Below are 18,967 nucleotides of genomic sequence, written 5' to 3'. Positions count from 1 at the left end.
AAAAGCCACAACAAAAAGCCATTCCTGCTCTGGGTCTAATGAAGCATGGGGAGGGAAGCTATTGCCAGAACCCAGCAAGATATACAGCCACGGTACAGGAGATGCAGACAGGAATGGTAGCCTTTGTAACAAGGCACAGCCACTGCAAAACTAGCTGACAGAGAGGATGGAGACAAAGAAGACAAAAAATAGCCCAGCCTCTCTCCTCCTACCCTCACATCTCCTTCTGGCTCTTCATTCCTAAAACCCCACAGAAGTCATATAAGGTAAGGACACCCCGGTGATGAAGTGCAAGCGAGTGTTCTTCTTGGGGCAAAGCAGGTAAGACTGATGAAGAGGGGAACTGGAGCGGCAAATATATACACATACAGTCCAAGTGGGCTGAGAATACAAAACTGAGGTAGAATTATAGTGTGCTCTTTTATCTAGCATGGCAGTTAAGGACAAGGAAGACAAAGTGATTGCTGCAAAAATTGTATTGAGGAATTGAGGAATGGTGTTATAGAATGGAACAAATACTGCACTAGTAGTAAGTGAAAAACTGGAGAATTGGTTAAAACTGAGAGGAAGATCAAAAGTACTGTATGTTAAGAGTGGTAGAATTAATCCAAGCACAAAGAAATCAAAATGATGTAAGTGACCTAGTGGGCCAATGGAAACATATGACTCTCATAATCTATTTAACCCTGATTCAGGTGGTTTTCTCAGGTTTATTCAGAGGTTACCTGACTGCCTGATCACGAGAAACTGGGGATTGTTCTACAGTGGATCGGTAGCTTCACTCTTACAGAGACAAACTTTTTTATTTTTCACAAGAACTTCTAGTTTCCCTAATATTATACTATTACCTGATTTTCTTTTCTAAAATCATTACATGACGATGCTAAGGTTTCTCTGTGAAAAGATATTGTGTGTAGACCCATCACTTCTCCTGGGTGGGTAATCTTCCTGGTTTTAGATCAGTGGTCAAGAAGTTTAGATGGGAGGTCTAGTCAACACCTTGTGAACTCAGGAAACTAGCCTTGTCTTCTTAAACTTGATGCCTCTCTGGAAAAGAAGATTACTGCCCCCTTGTTATATCATACCAGCTCTCCCATTTCACTCATTTTAGGATTTGTTTTCCTGACACATCTGAGGGGTATTTCATAACTGCAAATATTTAAAATGTAATGTCCTTTTAGGTTTTCAATTTTTATTCTCTAACAGCGGATGTTGTTTTGTTTTTGTGAGGATTTGGGGGGTTTTTTTTAGGTCTCATACAAGATAATGGGTGGGAGGCTTTAATTAAAAGTTTTTTTTTAAAGAGCTCTGGTTATTTTCAGTCACAGAAAAATGAATGCTAAGAATCATGTACCAAAAGGACAAAAGATGCCAAAAACACTGAAGATCAATCAGAAAAATCTATTTTTTCCTTCTAAAATGATGTTCTTTCTGGCTTTGTCTCAGAAAGAAAGGCTTTCTTTATGTAAGAAGAGATAGAGAACGTTCAGGCCTGGCCTACTTTCACAAAACTCTTAAATCATATTAGACCCAAATGCCTGCCTGATTGTATAAAATATCTCCTTGAATCTGGGTTATTTCAAATAAGGGCCTTAATGAAAGCTTATAGAACTCTTTTGCCTTGCAAAAAAAACTTAATGAAAACATAACAAAATGCCTCCTCCTTTGGCTCCATTCAGCCCTGAGACATGACCATGTACTAGGATGTCTCCCCATGGCTTTGAATAACAGAGGCTTGTATATGCACGTAAACAGAGAATGCAATTAATAAACTGACAAAAAAGCATTTATTTGGGGTGAAAACCATAGATTTGAAAGAAGATTCCAAAATGTCTCCAGATCTATGGTTTCAGCTTAGTTTAATGGGAAAAGCATGGGCTTTTAAGTCAAGCCTTATCAATCACTTTCTTAAGAGCTAAATGAAAATGATACCTCATTTGTAGGTTTGCTGTAAATATTAGAGAAAGTTTTACAGATTCATTCATTAAATATCTAATATATTCTAGGTGTCTTTTCTGTGGGCTAAAAAGAGCAGGATAAATAAGGAACAGTCTTTACCCTTTAAAGGCTATAGTAGTCTACATACATAATGTGCCTGGATAGGAGAGTTGTTTAAGAAATTGAATGCATTGTGGATACCATTCGAGTATACTGTAATTCCCTACATGCAGCAAATCAAGAAGTATGTGATCAAAAGCTAATGCTTTGGAAAGGGAATGGGTGAGCATTTGCTCCTGTCTGTACCTGGTCTTTCCAGCACAACTTCCCCACAAAACCTGAAATTTACTCCCCCCAACATAGGCATGCTCTCAAGCATATACGTGAATTTGGCACATAATCACTGTTGCATAATAGATAATCAAAATTTTGGCAATAACCTTGGGGTGTCTTGCTGGAAGCATCTAATCTAGCTATGTGACTTTTGGCAGATTAATCAACCTGAACTTTAGAGTCTCTTTTCTTGAAAGTGAAGTTAGTCATACCTCTGTCTATTTCAAATGGTTTAGGAAAAATTGAGATGATATGACTGACGTTTACATGTTATTTTATTTTTTGTTTTTTGATTGAAGTACTGTTTATTTGCCATGTTGTGTTCATTTCTGCTGTAAAGCAAAGTAACTCAGTTATATATATATACAACTCAGTTATAATGTGTATACATATACACTTTCTTTTTTTATATATTCTTTTCCATTATGGTTTATGATAGGATATTAAATACAGTTCTCTGTGCTATACATATGTTATTTTAAAATTTATTTAATCTGTATTCTTTATCCATAATATTATAGTAATATTTATTCACTTGGTTACAGATGAATATATACTTAGAGAGTGGAAAATTATATTTTGTGAAATATATTTGGGATGAGGATTCATTTATTTTGAAAACCAAATATATTGAATTGTCCTATAAAGGAATTATTTATATCTAATCAAAAAGCATTTCACACATCCTGTCTTGGGAATTCTCTAGCACTTTATTAATGGTATGTTTTAGTAAAAAGTGCTGGACCCAAGCATTTACAGTCATCTGTTATATACAAAGGTAGCAAAGAAGTCAGATAATGGAGTTGGCTGCATGGTGTCATTCGCATTGTATGAGCAAGCTGATATATGGAGAGTCAACTTCAGGAGATCTTACAGTGAGAGTACTTGGAATAGAATTTAATACAATATAGAATGAAGAAATTAGTTTCATTTATGCTTCCTCCTTTCAAACATTAAATTACTAGGATAAACCTTTAAAAACTAATTCTTCACTCCTCCTATTCAATCCTGCATATAAAGTGTTCTATACAGGTAAGAACTTTTGTCCAGAAAACATGTTTCTGAGAACTAAGTTTAAAATATATCAATGACTTGAATACAGCCGCTAGAAAACAATATACTAGGAGATGAAATTCAATACAAATAAGATTACCAGACTTGTTAAAAGATCTAGTAGCTTTCCCTGCTACTCAAGGACATGGTGTAAAGAAAAAGGAAGTACCAATTTTAGATAATTATTGAGTACCACCATCAAATTAGTGAGTACCACTTTGAACTTTTGGAAGAGAGAGAGAGAATTTCAGCGTGGAAGGTAAAATTTATTATAGGCTGTAGGGTAGGGTTGATACACATGGTTGCAAATTATAGAGAGACGGTTGAATAGAGCGAGCTATAGTTAGCTCACTTCCTTTCTCTGAAAGGCTCAGTGAAGTAGAAGAAGACCTTTTATTAAAGAAATTTCCATTTAAAAAGTCTTGATTTATATGGATATATCAAGACATATTTTTTGTTTTGTTTGTTTACTTTGAATAGATTGAGCAATTGACCTAATGGTATAGAAACGCTTGCTAGGTGTAAACTGTCAATTACTTCTAGAACTGATCTTCCATTGCATCAAATGTTGAGACATAAAAAAGAATTAATGCTTATTGAATAATTACCATTTTAGGCATTCCGCTAACAATTTGCCATTGTTGTGCTAGCTTTTTTGTAGAGGATCATCACTTAGACTAAAACTGATAGAGTAAAAATAATTAAAATGAAGGAAAATACAACTATACATGAGGAAATATACATCACTACTTTGGCTATTAACAGGTATTAGCACATTATTAAGACTTTCTGTAATGAGAAGGTTTAGAATACCGGAGTAAACAGACAAAATTATCTAGGATAGAAGATGCTTAGTAGAGGGTTAGGACTAAATAATATTTAGATAATATCAGAAAATGTCTAAAAATTTATTATTCTGTAAAGTTGACAGATATTATAAATGGTCTGTAAATAATCGTATTACATATTTTCACTTTACAATATGAGGAAATACAAAACAGAGATATTTAATGACAGGCCTGCCATCTCACAGGGCTAGAAGCTAGAATTCCTGGTTTTTAATCCATCCTAATTCTGTATTGAACTTTTCTTAGACTTGGAATGAGTGATAGGGGCTAGGTAACAAATTATGAGGTGATAGACTGTCAGAGCTAAATATGCGTCTTACCTAAAACCAGTTCAGACTGTATTAGCTAGCACCAGTGACCTGCAACATTGCTATGTAGTATTTATTAACGAAAATTTGCAAATGCAAAGAAATCTAAGTGTTGAGAATTGTATTCGCTCTGTTTTTTCCTTACACAGACTTTCCTTTTACAAAGTAACATTCTTTGCTTCTTTACTTTTCCACATTTTATTCACTTCCAGCTCATTAAACATTGCCTCTAAAGAGACTTTTGCTGGAAATGGTCTTGCATTGGCAAAAGCTGCTCAAGTTGCAATATAATATGCTTACAATTTGGGCAAAGCGTAAACCTCAATTTGTACTCCATCCAGTTAAGTGTTAAAAATACCAATTACAAAAATAAAAAAGAAATATTTTCTTAATCAATAGACACTTCTCTTACTTTGTGTGTCTAAGTCAATTCCATATAGACTCTCATATAATTATGAATATTTCAGAAAGTATTTATTGCTGTTTTTTGTTCTTTAATTTAAATATTCTGTATAATCGATCTAATGTATAAAGGTAGACGATAACTTCTAGCTATTGTTTAACCAACTAAAATAATTGTTTGCTATGCCTTCTCTGCTTTCTAAAGTCCTATGTCTGGGTAAAATAAAATAGCAAAATAACCCCTGAGAAATCCTTTCATTCTGATAATATTTTTAAAAAATATTTTTAAATGAATATTTCCATGAATGAGCCAGTGTTCTACAAATATTATTCATAAGAAAATATAAGGTGCTCATGAGAGAACAGAGCCCTGTGCTTAAAATAAGAAGATCTAGAGTAAAGTTCTGCCTAGGATGCTTAACAATTTGGCAAGTTACTTAACACATGCAAGCCACTATTTTCTCATCTGTAAACTGGGATTTTACTAACTTTATTTCTTGTGAAATAATGATTGTGTTCTGTTAATTGCAGTTTTTTCTTAAAATATACTTTACTAAAAATATAAAGTAGTTGGAGATATAGATCTAGGTATGTGTATAAATGTTGCTTACAGCTACAACATACACATTTTTTCAAAGATAAAATATATGTAAACTCTTTTTTAAGAAAACAAAAAAGTGGAAAGAACACTGCATATCTTAAAGGAGAATAAAGCACTGGAGAGTGTGAAAAAAGAAAGCTGTGCAAGATAAAAGTAAGCCAGTTTTACAGTTCTGCTTACTTGGAGCACTTCAGCTAGCTAAAGAGAGGAACACACACAATTTTGTTAAAATGGAATTAAATTAGTCCTGTTCTTTGTCAAAAAATAATTATATTGTTTTTAAATTTAACAAAAAAGAATATAACATTGTAAAAATAAAGGAATAACTTAATTTCAATAACTATTTTAGTCATGTAAAATATTTCAATAAATATTTTAGCCATAGTTTATAAAAGATCTCACTAAGTTTAAGAAACAAAATTGAAAATATTAAGAGGTTGAGTAATTATGTTTTTTTTTTTGTTTTTTGTTTTTTTTTTTTTTCTGGCGTTATGCGGGCCTCTCACTGTTGTGGCCTCTCCCATTTGCGGAGCACAGGCTCCGGACGCGCAGGCTCAGTGGCCATGGCTCACGGGCCCAGCCGCTCCGCGGCATGTGGGATCTTCCCGAAACGGGGCACGAACCCGCGTCTCCTGCATCGGCAGGCGGACCCTCAAGCACTGCGCCACCAGGGAAGCCCTAATTATGTTTTTTAATACTCTATTTCAAATTTAAATTTTATTGATTAACTCTCGGCTTAAAGGAAATCAACACTCATCCACTTTCTTCCACTTTCCTCTTCCATTGTTTTATTGGTGGCCTGGATTTCATCTTCAGATTTTCCCTTCATTCCCTCTTCCCTCCCTCTCTCCCCCTCTCTCTCCTCTCTTTTTCTTTCCCTCATTACTATAGCCTCTATATCCTTGACATAGTCTTTTAAATATTTTAGGAAGGCTGTTTCTTTTATACACAAATGTACTCTTTCAGAGGACTTTTTTTTTCCCCCTGGATTTTTTTTTTTTTGCTGTACGCGGGCCTCTCACTGCTGTGGCCTCTCCTGTTGCGGAGCACAGGCTCCGGACGCGCAGGCCCAGCGGCCATGGCTCACGGGCCCAGCCGCTCTGCGGCATGTGGGATCTTGCCGGACCGGGGCACCAACCCGTGTCCCCTGCATCAGCAGGCGGACTCTCAACCACTGTGCCACCAGGGAAGCCCCAATTCTTTTTTTTTTTTTTAATTGAAGTATAGTTGATATACAATGTCATGTTAGTTTCTGGTGTACAGAAAAGTGATTCATTTATACATACATACATATATATATATATATATATATATATATAATGTGTGTGTGTGTATGTATATATTTGTACATACATATATTCTTTTTGATATTCTTTTCCATTATGGTTTGTTACAGGATATTGAATATAGTTCCTTGTGCTGTACAGTAGGACCTTATTGTTTATCCTTTATATATATAATAGTTTGCACCCCTCTCCCACCCCTCTCCCCTCTGGCAACCAAAATTCTCTTCTCTATGTCTGTGAGTCTGTTTCTGTTTCATAAATAAGTTCATTTGTGTCATATTTTAGATTCCACATATAAGTGGTATCATATGGTATTTGTCTTTCTCTTTCTGGCTTACTTCATTTAGTATGATAATCTCTAGGTCCATCCGTGTTTCTGCAAATGTCATTATTTCATTCTTTTTTATAGCTGAGTAGTATTCCATTAAATATATGTATATTGATCACATCTTCTTTATTCTTCTGTTGATGGACATTTAAATTGTTTCCATGTCTTTGCTATTGTAAATAGTGCTGCTATGAACATTGGGGTGTATGTATCTTTTTGAATTATAGCTTTGTCCAGATATATGCCCAGGAGTGGTATTGCTGGATCATGTGGCAACTCTATTTTTAGTTTTTTGAGGAACTTCCATACTGTTTTCCATAGTGGCTGCACCAATTTACACTCCAACCAACAGTGTAGAAAGGTTCTCTTTTCTTCACACACTCTCCAGCATTTGTTATTTGTAGACTTTTTAATGATGGCCATTCTGACTGGTGTAGTTTTGATTTGCATTTCTGGAATAATTAGTGATGTTGAGCATCTTTTCATGTGCCTATTGGCCATCTGTACGTCTTCTTTGGAGAAATGTCTACTTAGGTCTTCTGCCCATTTTTCGACTGGGATGTTTTGTTGTTGTAGTTACTGAGTTGTATGAGTTGTTTGTATATTTTGGAAGTTAAGCCCATGTGGGTCACACTGTTTGCAAATATTTTCTCCCAGTCCATAGGCTGCCTTTTCATTTTGTTTTTGGTTTCCTTTGCTGTGCAAAAGCTTGTAAGTTTGATTAGGTCCCATTTGCTTATTTTTGCTTTTATTTCTCTTGCCTTGGGAGACTGACCTAAGAAAACATTGGTATTACTTATGTCAGAGAATGTTCTGCCTATGTTCTCTTGTAAGAGTTTTATGGTGCCATGTCTTATATTTAAGTGTTTAAGCCATTTTGAGGTTATTTTAGGGAAGAGGTGAAACTGTCATTATATGCAGGTGACATGATACTACATATAGAAAACTCTAAAGACTCCACACAAAAACTACTAGAACTGATAAATGAATTCAGCAAGGTAGCAGGATACAAGATTAACATAGAGAAATCTGTTGCATTTCTTTACACTAACAACAAAATATCAGAAAGAGAAAGTAAAAACACACTCCCTTTTAAAATTGCATCAAGGGCTTCCCTGGTGGCACAGTAGTTAAAAATCCTCCTGCTAATGCAGGGGACATGGGATCGAGCCCTGGTCTGGGAAGATCCCACATGCCGTGGAGCATCTAAGCCTGTGCACCACAACTACTGAGCCCACGTGTCACCACTACTGAAGCCCGTGCACCTAGAGCCCGTGCTCCACAACAAGAGAAGCCACCACAATGAGAAGCTTGTGCACGACAACAAAGAGTAGCTCCTGCTCACCGCACCTAGAGAAAACCCGTACGCAGCAACGAAGACCCAACACAGCCAAAAATAATATAAATAAAAATAAAAAATTATAAAATAAAATTGCATCCAAAAGAAAAAAATGCTTAGGAATAAACCTAACCAAGGAGGCAAAAGACTTACATGCTGAGAACTCTAAAACATTAATAAAGGAAATTGAAGATGACTTAAGGAAATGGAAAAATATCCCATGCTCTTGGATTGGAAGAATTAATATTGTTAAAATGACAATACTACCCAAAGCAATCTACAGATTTAATGCTATCCCTATCAAATTACCCATGACATTTTTCACAGAACTAGAGCAAATAATCCTAAAATTTACATGGATTTACATAAAAGACCCAGAATTCCAAAACAATCCTGAGGAAAAAGAACAAAGATGGCGGTATAACCCTCCCAGACTTCAGACAATACTACAAAGTTACAGTAATCAGAACAGCATGGTACTGGCACAGAAACAGACGTATGGATCAATGCAACAGAATAGAGAGCCTAACAATAAACCCACACACCTACGGTCAATTAATCTTGGACAAAGGGACAAGAATATACAATGGAGAAAAGACAGTCTTCTTTCTACTTTTAATCATAGCTATGTATCATGTTGTAAGATAAATATCTTCTCTAGAGTAGGATTAATTTTTGTTCTTTTAATACAACCAAAACATAAATTTTGGGACACCAAGAGACCTGGAGACTGGTCAAAGCAATTTTTACTGCCCATTTACTCTCTACTCCAAACACAATGACAAAACACCCATACATGGCCTCTATGTGTGCATTGTCTTCTTCAGTTCAGAGGCCCAAGCAGATCTATAGTTTCTGACCCCCCACCCAGCACTCTCCCTCATCCTGTGGAGAGAGTGAAAACAGAGGTTTTTGTGTCACCATCCATATGCATCTGTTTCCAATGACAAAGGTTTTCTGAACCAGTGGAAGGGCAAGCACAATTGATAGTGATAACTCATAATTAATGCAAGCGTCCTTTGAGACCACCTCAGTAGGTATGTTCCTCTCCTCCTTTGGTAGAAACAATAAGGAACAATCTGGAGTAGGAAAAATTTAACAAGAACTTCACAAGTACCACACTGTGGAGCACGTGAATTTAACCTTCCAAGAAAAAAATAGGCAATGTGATGCTTTGAGAACTTTAGTTAGCAAGTGTTTAATTCTACCTTTCTTCTGAAGTGAGAAAGTGGTAAACAGCAACAATAAATTTTATATGCTTGGCATGTTGGAGTTTTAGAGGAATATGACCCATAACAGTGAATTTTTCCCAGAAAAAATTTGTCTTCATGTTTCATTTCATCATGTTCAGTGGTGTGATCAATTCTGTCCACAACTTCTATTGGCTCCAAATACTGGGAGTATTTTCCTTGACTCCCTCCTTATCAGGTAGAATACTCTTTTTTCCGCTCCATCTCAGTTACTGCTTGAGAGATGGAGCAGTAGTAGGCCTATCCAATTTTCTATGCCTTTGGAGGAAAGAAATAGAGCTGTTTCACGGGTAGATTTGCTGCCCTGATTGACTACATTTTGCTCTCTCTTGAGATTTGATTTAAATGTTTTTTGGTTTTGTTTTTGCCTTTGTTTTGCCAGCATTCACTCAACCAAGCCCAGGTATGTCTTACTGCAATGAAAAGACTCTCTCAGCTTTGGATTTTGCTCCTCCTTAGCCTTGGTTCCCCAGTAAATGGGGAGCACTTGTTGTTTTTCCTATTTTCAGTGAAACCCTCAGATCTTCCTAGCGATGAGCCAAAGCTGCCACTCTCAAGGGTTTAGTATGACTTTTCTGGGGCTGCCTAAGCTCATTGTTCATCCACCTCTCTGTTCTGGGGACTTGGTGATAATTCTCAGGGTTTTGGCAATTCATCTCTCTTTTCCTGGCAAAATTTTGTGATACGTGGTATGGTTGGGGATGCTGCTAAGCTGAGCCTTCCCAGAATCTGCCTTTCCATTCCTACACACCACTCAGCATTTTCTGGCAGGAGACTATTCTTTGGTTAATTGCTACTGGCTAATACTTTCCTGAATTTTACTTTTTCCCCTAGTTTTTCTAGGTATTAAAGAAAGGAGATTCTAACATCTGTCTTCTTTTCTCATTTTTATATTGAAGATTCTTCCTTTTCCTGCAAAGTTCTTTAAAATAAAACAGGTTGATTTGAATGGGCTTGTTTATACTTATTTAAAATCGTTCAGTAACCTGAGCTGGATGGTCCCTCACAAGTTCAAAGAAATATATTAGACATGTTTGCTGTTTCTGCCTGTCAGGAATGTGTAAACAGAATGTGAGCTGATAGTATTAGGGTATATCCAGGACACTAAAATGTTTACACCAAATCACTGAGAGGAGAATAGTGTCATAGTTAAAAGGCCACATGCCATTTGTAAATCATAATATTAAAGCCACATGTTATTGACTAAATTCATTATTGGTTTTTCTATTTTATTGATGCTAGTCAAAGTACCAGAATTTTGATTCATTAATTTTATCTACTATTTTTCTATTTTTTCTATATGCTGCCTCATTAATTTCTCTGTATTATTTATTTTCTTGTACTTTCTTTTATATTACTTTGTTGTTCTTTTTCTAGCTTTTGGAATTGGAAGTTTAAATCAGTTGCATTTTTAAAATTTTTGTTGATGGGATATTAATGCATATATGCACTTTCTTCTGATCACTGCTTTAAATGATATAGGTGTTTAAGACTGGTGATTTTCCTCTGATCATTATTTTAATTCTCATTGATTCTGATAGTGTTTTCATTATCATTGTTTTTCAGAACTTCTGTATTTTCTCATTGTATTTTGCTGTTCAGCCAAGAATTGTTTCATTAAGGCCTTTGTGTGTGTGTGTGTGTGTGTGTGTGTGTGTGTGTGTGTGTGTTATAAGACAATGTATTAGCTTCATTTTATAGAACTTACCGTTGTCTACTTTGTAAGTCAATAGATAATCAATCAATATGATCCATGTTCCATATTTAATTGAGGAAAAGATATTTTCTCTCTTATCAGAGTGTAGTGTTTAATATATACATCCTGAGATCTGCTGTATTGGTTCTGGTGTCTCAGTAGTCTGTCTTTACGTATTTTAGTCTACTTCACCTGTCTTGTACTGAAAATACTGTGTTAAAGTATTTTATTATTATTCTCTTTATTCTGGCTTTCATCTACATCTTTACCCCTTATTTTCTAGTTTCAACCTATTTTAGTGGTGCATAGATATTCATAATTGTTGTGTCTTCATTATGATTTATGGATGTTTAACTTTATAACATGTCCTTTTTTTTGTCTTGTTTACTACATTTCGAACTGATTTCTATTTAGCCTCACAATAAGATATCAACCCCTACTCTCTTATTGTTTCCATACATCTGGCATGCTTACAATTTATGTATTTGTGACTATTTGAAACGAAACTAAGTTTTAGCATAGCATAGCTCATAAGCTTTATGGGTCAATCTGAATATCTTTTTAAAAATATGCTCACTGAGCCTGTTCATGTTTATTGGTATGACAGATATGTTTGATCACAACTCTGCATTTTGTTTTATAACTATTGTGTATATGATGTTTGATTTGTTGTGTTTCTTCCTCCGTTTGGTGTCTTTAATTTTTAAAATTTATTTTGTAATTAAGAAAGCTTTGTATCTTTGTTCCAATGATTGTCTTTTTGTATACCTTTTTTTATGTTTGCTCTTCTTACTTACTATTTACCATCTGTCTTGTCAATTTTAAATAGTATAACTTGTGTCCCCTACCATTTACCTATACAAAAATCAACAATCTCATTCTACTTGTCCCTTTCTCTCCCTTTGTCATCCATCTCTTTCAGTTTCATTCTTTATACTCTATCAGAATACATGACAATTATATGCTGCCCTTCTACCCACCTATGTTCTGAATCTTATTTTAGTCTCAGTTCTACAATTAAATGTATTAAATATGCACCATCACTCCTTTGGCTGAAGTCTCTCTAGTTATCTCTTTGATGTGATGAAATTCATCCTCTCATATATTTCTTGAGAATGAATTTTTCTATGGTATTCTTGAGTTCCTTATGCTTAAACGTATGGGCTTGCTGCTTGAAAGACACTTTAGCTGTATAAAAAATCCTTGGCTTGCACTTTATTTTCTTGAATTTCTCAAGGGTAAAGCTAACACCCAGCTACTGTGAAGTATCTATGATCATTGGCTGCTGAATTATCACGATTTAACTATGTCTAGAAGATCTGTGTTTCAGTTTATAAAACATACGGAGGGCAACTTTGCCTACTTGGGGAACTTAGTGTTTTGAAAGAAGGAAGAGAGCAGGCCAAAGTATGGTATTGGTAGATATTTTTCCACATGTTAGGGTACATCTAGACATGAAAATATAAGTCAATTAAAGCAAAAATTAATGCAAGGGAGAAATGCATTCTAAAAACCCATATCCAAATGTGTGATAAAATTAAATCGAAATGATTAAATAACTACAATCTAATAGATTTTGTACATGATGCTTTTGTTACTTTAATTTCCTATTGGAGATTACTCAACTATATTCTTTAACAGTCATTCTCAAAGCATGGTTCAGAAGTCCCCGTGAGTCCCCAAGACTGTTGAAGTGCATCCAGGTCAAAATTATTTTTTAAGTATACTAAGATATTATTTACCATTTTACCGTGTTGACATTTACATCGATAATGCAAAAGCAATGCTGCAGAAAACTGCCGGTGACTTAGCCTAAATCAGGGCAGCATCACCAAATTGTACTAATAGTGACTGTATTTATTTATTTTTTACTACCATGCACTTATATGAAAAACTTGCCTGTTTTACTTAACAATATCCTTTATAAAGAAATTAAGATTCTTGTTATTAAACCTAGACCCTTAAGTACATGTGTTTCTAATAGTCTATGTTCTAGAATATTCTGTGTGATAAAACGGGAACTACACACAAAGCACTTCTGCTGCATACCAAAATATGAACGTTGACTTGAGAAAACATGTTAGTGCAATTTATTTGAGTTGCAAGCTGAGCCAGCCTTTTTTTACAAGAAATATTTTTATTTGAAAGACAACTGACAGATAAACTCTGCCTATTCAAACTTTGGTAGAGTTAACCCTTGGTATCAATGGGAGATTGTTTCCAGGAGCCTCCTTAACCTCCACAAATACCAAAATCTGCTTACAATAAACTCCCTTATATAAAATGATGTAATATTTGCATATAACCTATGCACATCCTCCCATATACTTTAAATCATCTCTAGATTACTTATAATACCTAATACAATGTAAATGTTATGTAAATAGTTGCCTGCATGTGGCAAATTCAAGCTTCGCTTTTTTGAACTTTCTGGAAAACTTTTTTTTTGATATTTTGATCTTCGGTTGGTTGGATCCATGGATGCAGAAGCCATGGGTGCAGAAGGCTGACTGTATTCAGCTGCCATTTTCTCGAAAATTAACAAAGTGAGTTTTTCACTTTGAGAAAAACAATTGGCAATAGTTGTCAATAATAAAAATAAACTTCTAAGTAAAACTAAAATTTTCCAAAACTTATACCTGTCTCCATGAACTTGTCAGCTTTTCAATAGTCAGAATTTTTTTATGATATCGATGGTGATATTAACAAATGTGCTTTTAATGTTGTATGAATTGTGTCAATGTTCTGAAGACCTGCATAACTCAGTAAACCAGTATTTTCCAAAACGAACAATATAGGATGTTACCAATTCAGGCATAGTTAACTGGTCCATTCAAGGTGCAAGATAGACAATTGTATTTTAAAGTAACAGTCCAAAGGTTCATTGATACAGTTTCAGATTTCACATTTACACTAATCTTAAAGAAACTACCACTTTTCAAGTGTTAATGTAGTATCAAAGATTGTCCACAGTTGTCTGAAAGGATATTAAAATACTCCTTCCTTTTCCAACTATATATATTTCTGTGTGAGACTGTCATATATTTCAAATAAAACAGCATATTGATCTGGATTTAGTGTAGAAACAGGTATGAGAATCCAGCTGTCCTCTATTAAGCCAAGCACTAATGAAATTTGAAAAATATAAAATGTCACTCCTCACTATTTTTTGTTGCTTTGGAAAATACAGTTATTTTTCATTAAAATACTTATTTATAGGTATATTGTTGTCATTTTAACTGAATCAATAAATAAATTTTTAAATATCCAATTTTACTTTTTAATTAGAAATTTTAATGTTCTTTGAGTACCACCATTTTTTTTAAGAGTATAAAGAAATCCTGAGACGGAAACATTTGAGAACAAATGATCTACATCCGTGTTAAAAGACCTTTAATAGATTCCTATTGTTCTAAAGGTAAAACCCAAATTCTTAACATAGTACCACTTAACAATATCTTATAATCACACGAATATTTATTTAGTTCCTCAGTCCCATGATGTTGCCTTTTGTGAACACACTGTTCCTTCTCTTTATAATGTTCTTCCCCACCCATGTCACCTAGTTAATTCTTTCTTATTCTTCTGGTTTCAGCTCATGAAGCCCTTTCCTAGGCTTTCTTGTAACCATGCTCTTGTACTTCAGAACCTTTCCTCTCTTTCTAATTGTACACTTATTGACGAAAATATTTCATTGATGGATTTCTTCCCAATAGACAGAAAAACCATAAAACCAATAAGCATGTGTATGTTGGCTTATCATTGTATCCATTCTTCCTAACAGAGGGCTTATCACAGAGTAGGGTGGAAAATAAAATATTTGTTGGTGAATGATAAGTGGATAAATATATGCATCGATAGAGAAAAGGATGAAACTATAAAGAATTTGACCTAGTATGAATAGCTTCTTCAGTAATGTAAAGATCCAAGATAAACACTAGAAAGAAATACATTGAATTCATTTCACTCACTCATATTTTCCCTTGTGTAATGTTATTACCATATACTCTTGTTGCCTACTTCTTTACAAGGAAAATAGAATGGAAGTAGATATAATATACAACGACATTTAGTTGTATTAGCAAGTGTTCTTTTGCAAGCCTGGTAAGTAGTGAGCCATTGTCGGCAAACAACTTCTTGCATTTCACTTGACTTAATACTGCCTATATATTATATTAGAATTCTATGATTTTTATATATGACTGTCTTCCTGTAGTCCCCTGTAGTCTCATCTATTACCTCTTTTGGCCTAAAAATCTACAGTTGAGTAATACTTACCTACTTGCATTTCTTCCATACCCCTCTTGTTACTTGCTTATCATTATACTTAACATACTTTATTGTAAGCATATAATTTATCAGTCTCCCCATGAGGCCTTCCTCTCCTTAAGGGCTGGGACTGTATTTTATTCATCTGTGTATCCACAGGATGCGATAAGGTGTTTAGCACTTGATAAACACTCAATAAATGAAAATATGAGTAAATTATTGAACTAACCACTTAATTAATGGCATGACATATTCCTTAACTTTTTAATTAAATTGTTCCAGTTAAAACTCAGGTAATGGGAGAAATCAAGATTGCACTGAAGAAAGAAATGAAGACAGATGGGGAACAACTCATAATTGAAATCCTCCAATGCAGAAATATCACCTACAAATTTAAATCTCCTGATCACTTACCAGGTATCTAATTTTATGATAATGAGCAATATAATGTATCTAGGAACTCTTTAGGAGTATGTCCTAAATAGCTAGAAAATGCTAATTAAAATTTGGGCTGTGTACCAAATATATCTGAAAAGTATGAAATAAGAATGAATTTCTCTTATATAGAGCAAGTTGATATTTTACTAGTTAAAAATTATATTTTTTTCAACACAAATGTAGAGTGATGTATTTATTATACAACAAGAAAACATTTAAGTTGCTAAGAAAATTGGTGTGTATTTTAATCACTCTATGTTGTCTGAAACAAATTGTTCACAGGCTACTGGCTTTGTGTAAAATGTAGGAGAACTCTCCATATACGATTATAACTCTTTCAATAGAAAATTGTATTATTAATGGACACTTAACAAGCTGAATTCTTATTTTCAGATTTATATGTGAAAATATATGTGATGAACATTTCTACCCAAAAAAAGGTGATCAAGAAAAAAACAAGAGTATGTAGACATGATCGAGAGCCTTCATTCAATGAAACTTTTAGATTCAGCCTAAGTCCTGCTGGACATTCTCTTCAGGTAACTCATACAGTTCCAATTTTTAGATTTTCATTTATACTGTAGTTATTTCCCATTTAATTATTCAATATTTAAATGCCAATCATACACTATGTGATATTTTATAAGTTAATTTTTAGAGGTAACTTCCCAGGGGCCCTTTAAAATTCCCCAACCCACTCATCCCATCCATTTAGCTACCAAGTTGTCTCTCTTCTACCTACTCAGTTTCTTTTACATAGATTTTTTTCCATGCTCACTGCCACACTAATCCTCTTTGGGTCCTCTTCTTTGTTATGCAAATCACCTCAGCAGTATACCTGGCCTACTTGCCATCAATATCTTACCCTTTAATTCATTTTATCACACTGATGGCAGAGGTATCTTTTAAAAACACTGGCTAGGTTACATTGAAACCCTCCAGTGATTCATCATTATCCTCACTCATTCAGAGTCCTCTAAGGTGAGTTCTAATTGTATTGACTTAATTTCATCTCCTTGCATACATTTCCACTCACTCTTGACTCCAGTCAAACCAGAATCTTGAAATCAGGTTAAACCTCTAATTCTTTGCTCATATTTTTCCTCTCCTTCAATACTCCCTTCTCCATCTCTCTCCATCTGTTGCAATTTTCCATATCTTTTGATGTAAACTCAGCTCTTTAATAATGACCCTGGGTGTAATTTATAACACCTTATTCACATAATGTTTTGCTTATCTCATTAGGCCATTAATCCCAGTCTTGTACAACAATTTGTGTACTTACCTCTCACTGCTTCTGTACTATCAGCTTTTCTAGTGCAAGGCTTGATTTTCGTTGCTCTTTGTTTTGTAGCCTAGCACAATGCTTGTACATAGTATATCTTTAGTAGATACAGAGACATGGAATGAAAGAGGAAAAAGGAGGAGGGAGGGAAGAGATGAAAAATGTGGGAAGAGAAGATCATGGTACTGGCACTTAGAGGCCTGTACTAGAGACCTATATAAGAGATATTGCAAAGCAAAAACTGCACTGAGAGGATTAATTGACATTAGAGTTGAAGGCAGTAAAAAAGTTAAAGGATACTCTGAAATCTGTGTGAACAAATGTGTCAGTCACAGAGGTTGAGTAGTTACAGAAGGGATGGATAGGGAGAAAGAACATGAGTTTGTCTGAAATGTGATAAACTTGATAGGAAGGCAGGGTCCAAGTAAAACATATAATGTGCCATTTGAAATCCCCAAACCAGAGGCTAAAAGAGACAGAAAAGTAGATTTTGAAGTCAGAAATGTAACAGTAAATTTTAATCAGGAATAAAGATGAATTATCTGCAGGAGATTCCAAAAAGAGAGAGAGAGCATGAGAGAAGAATTGTCAAGGATTAATGGTTACCTCCATCTCAATTTCTCTACCTTTCTTTCAACTGATCCCTAAAAGAAAAAAATTTCTTGAGTATGAGATCCCGTGGAATTTCAACTAGTGTAAGCTCTACATATGACAAGAAGCCACTTTGGAAGTGTTTCCTATAATAAAATTCCCGGTAAATTAAATGGCATTTAAAGTCAGTATTATGTTCTATCCGCCTTGTAAACTTGTATTTATGTACTCACCACTCAAATAATTCTGTATTTGAGTTAATATTTCATTAAGTAATAAAAAATGCACCTAGCAAATTTCTTTTTTGAAACTTTCAATCAGTTTAATCACAAACCTAGTTAGAGTTAGCTAGGTTTATCTAGCTAGCTAATATTATCTAGAATTCTCCTGTCCTTCAGGATATGTCTTTGCCTTTGGGAAATGTTGAGGTAAATTAATTAATATTATGCAAATCTTTTGAGGACATGTTAGTTATTAGTTCTCCTACAAGTATGCCTGCTATTTCTCTTACCCTCACCCTTTCTTGTCTCCGTTACTTCTTTGATGAGCAAATGTCCATAAAAGAGGTTGAAAATATACACACAAATATATATAATTTTGGCTATTTTTTCTAGATTTTACTTTTTTCCAATGGAGGGAAGTTTATGAAAAAGACCTTGATTGGTGAAGCCTGTATCTGGCTAGACAAAGTGGATCTCAGAAAAAGAATAGTCAACTGGCACAAACTTTTGGTCAGTCCTACTCAAGCCCACTGAAGAATTGTGTCTGCTCAGGGTATAGAAAGTGCTTTAAACAGTCTTAAATCAAGACTATAGTCGAATACTATTGTTCTAAGCTATGTTTTCAGGGGCAACCATGAGAAGAAGAACAAAAGCCAAAAATATGCTCAAAGGCTTGCAAATGTATTGTTGTGGAACATAGGAAAAAAAATCCTCAAATGAAAAAGTTCATATATTGAAGACAAGAAAAAAAGTTCTCAAACCTTGGATTTCTTGTGGCTGT

General features: G+C 34.5%; 1 protein-coding gene across 1 annotated transcript in view; it reads left to right on the top strand.

The window, feature by feature from the left end:
• Positions 1-18,720, top strand: part of PCLO (piccolo presynaptic cytomatrix protein) — a 187,349-nt gene extending 168,629 nt beyond the window's left edge. Inside the window, exons 22-24 of the mRNA XM_007445653.1 lie at positions 15,934-16,068; positions 16,483-16,628; positions 18,580-18,720. Of these exons, the coding sequence (XP_007445715.1) occupies positions 15,934-16,068; positions 16,483-16,628; positions 18,580-18,720 (422 nt within the window). The remainder of the gene's footprint in view (positions 1-15,933; positions 16,069-16,482; positions 16,629-18,579) is intronic.
• Positions 18,721-18,967: the final 247 nt, after the last annotated feature.

The sequence above is a fragment of the Lipotes vexillifer genome, unplaced genomic scaffold, assembly GCF_000442215.2.
Source record: "Lipotes vexillifer unplaced genomic scaffold, Lipotes_vexillifer_v1.1 scaffold3006, whole genome shotgun sequence".
Classification (NCBI taxonomy): domain Eukaryota; kingdom Metazoa; phylum Chordata; class Mammalia; order Artiodactyla; family Lipotidae; genus Lipotes; species Lipotes vexillifer.
The sequence above is the reverse complement of the archived record's forward strand: the minus strand, read 5'-3'. Positions and strand labels throughout refer to the sequence as shown.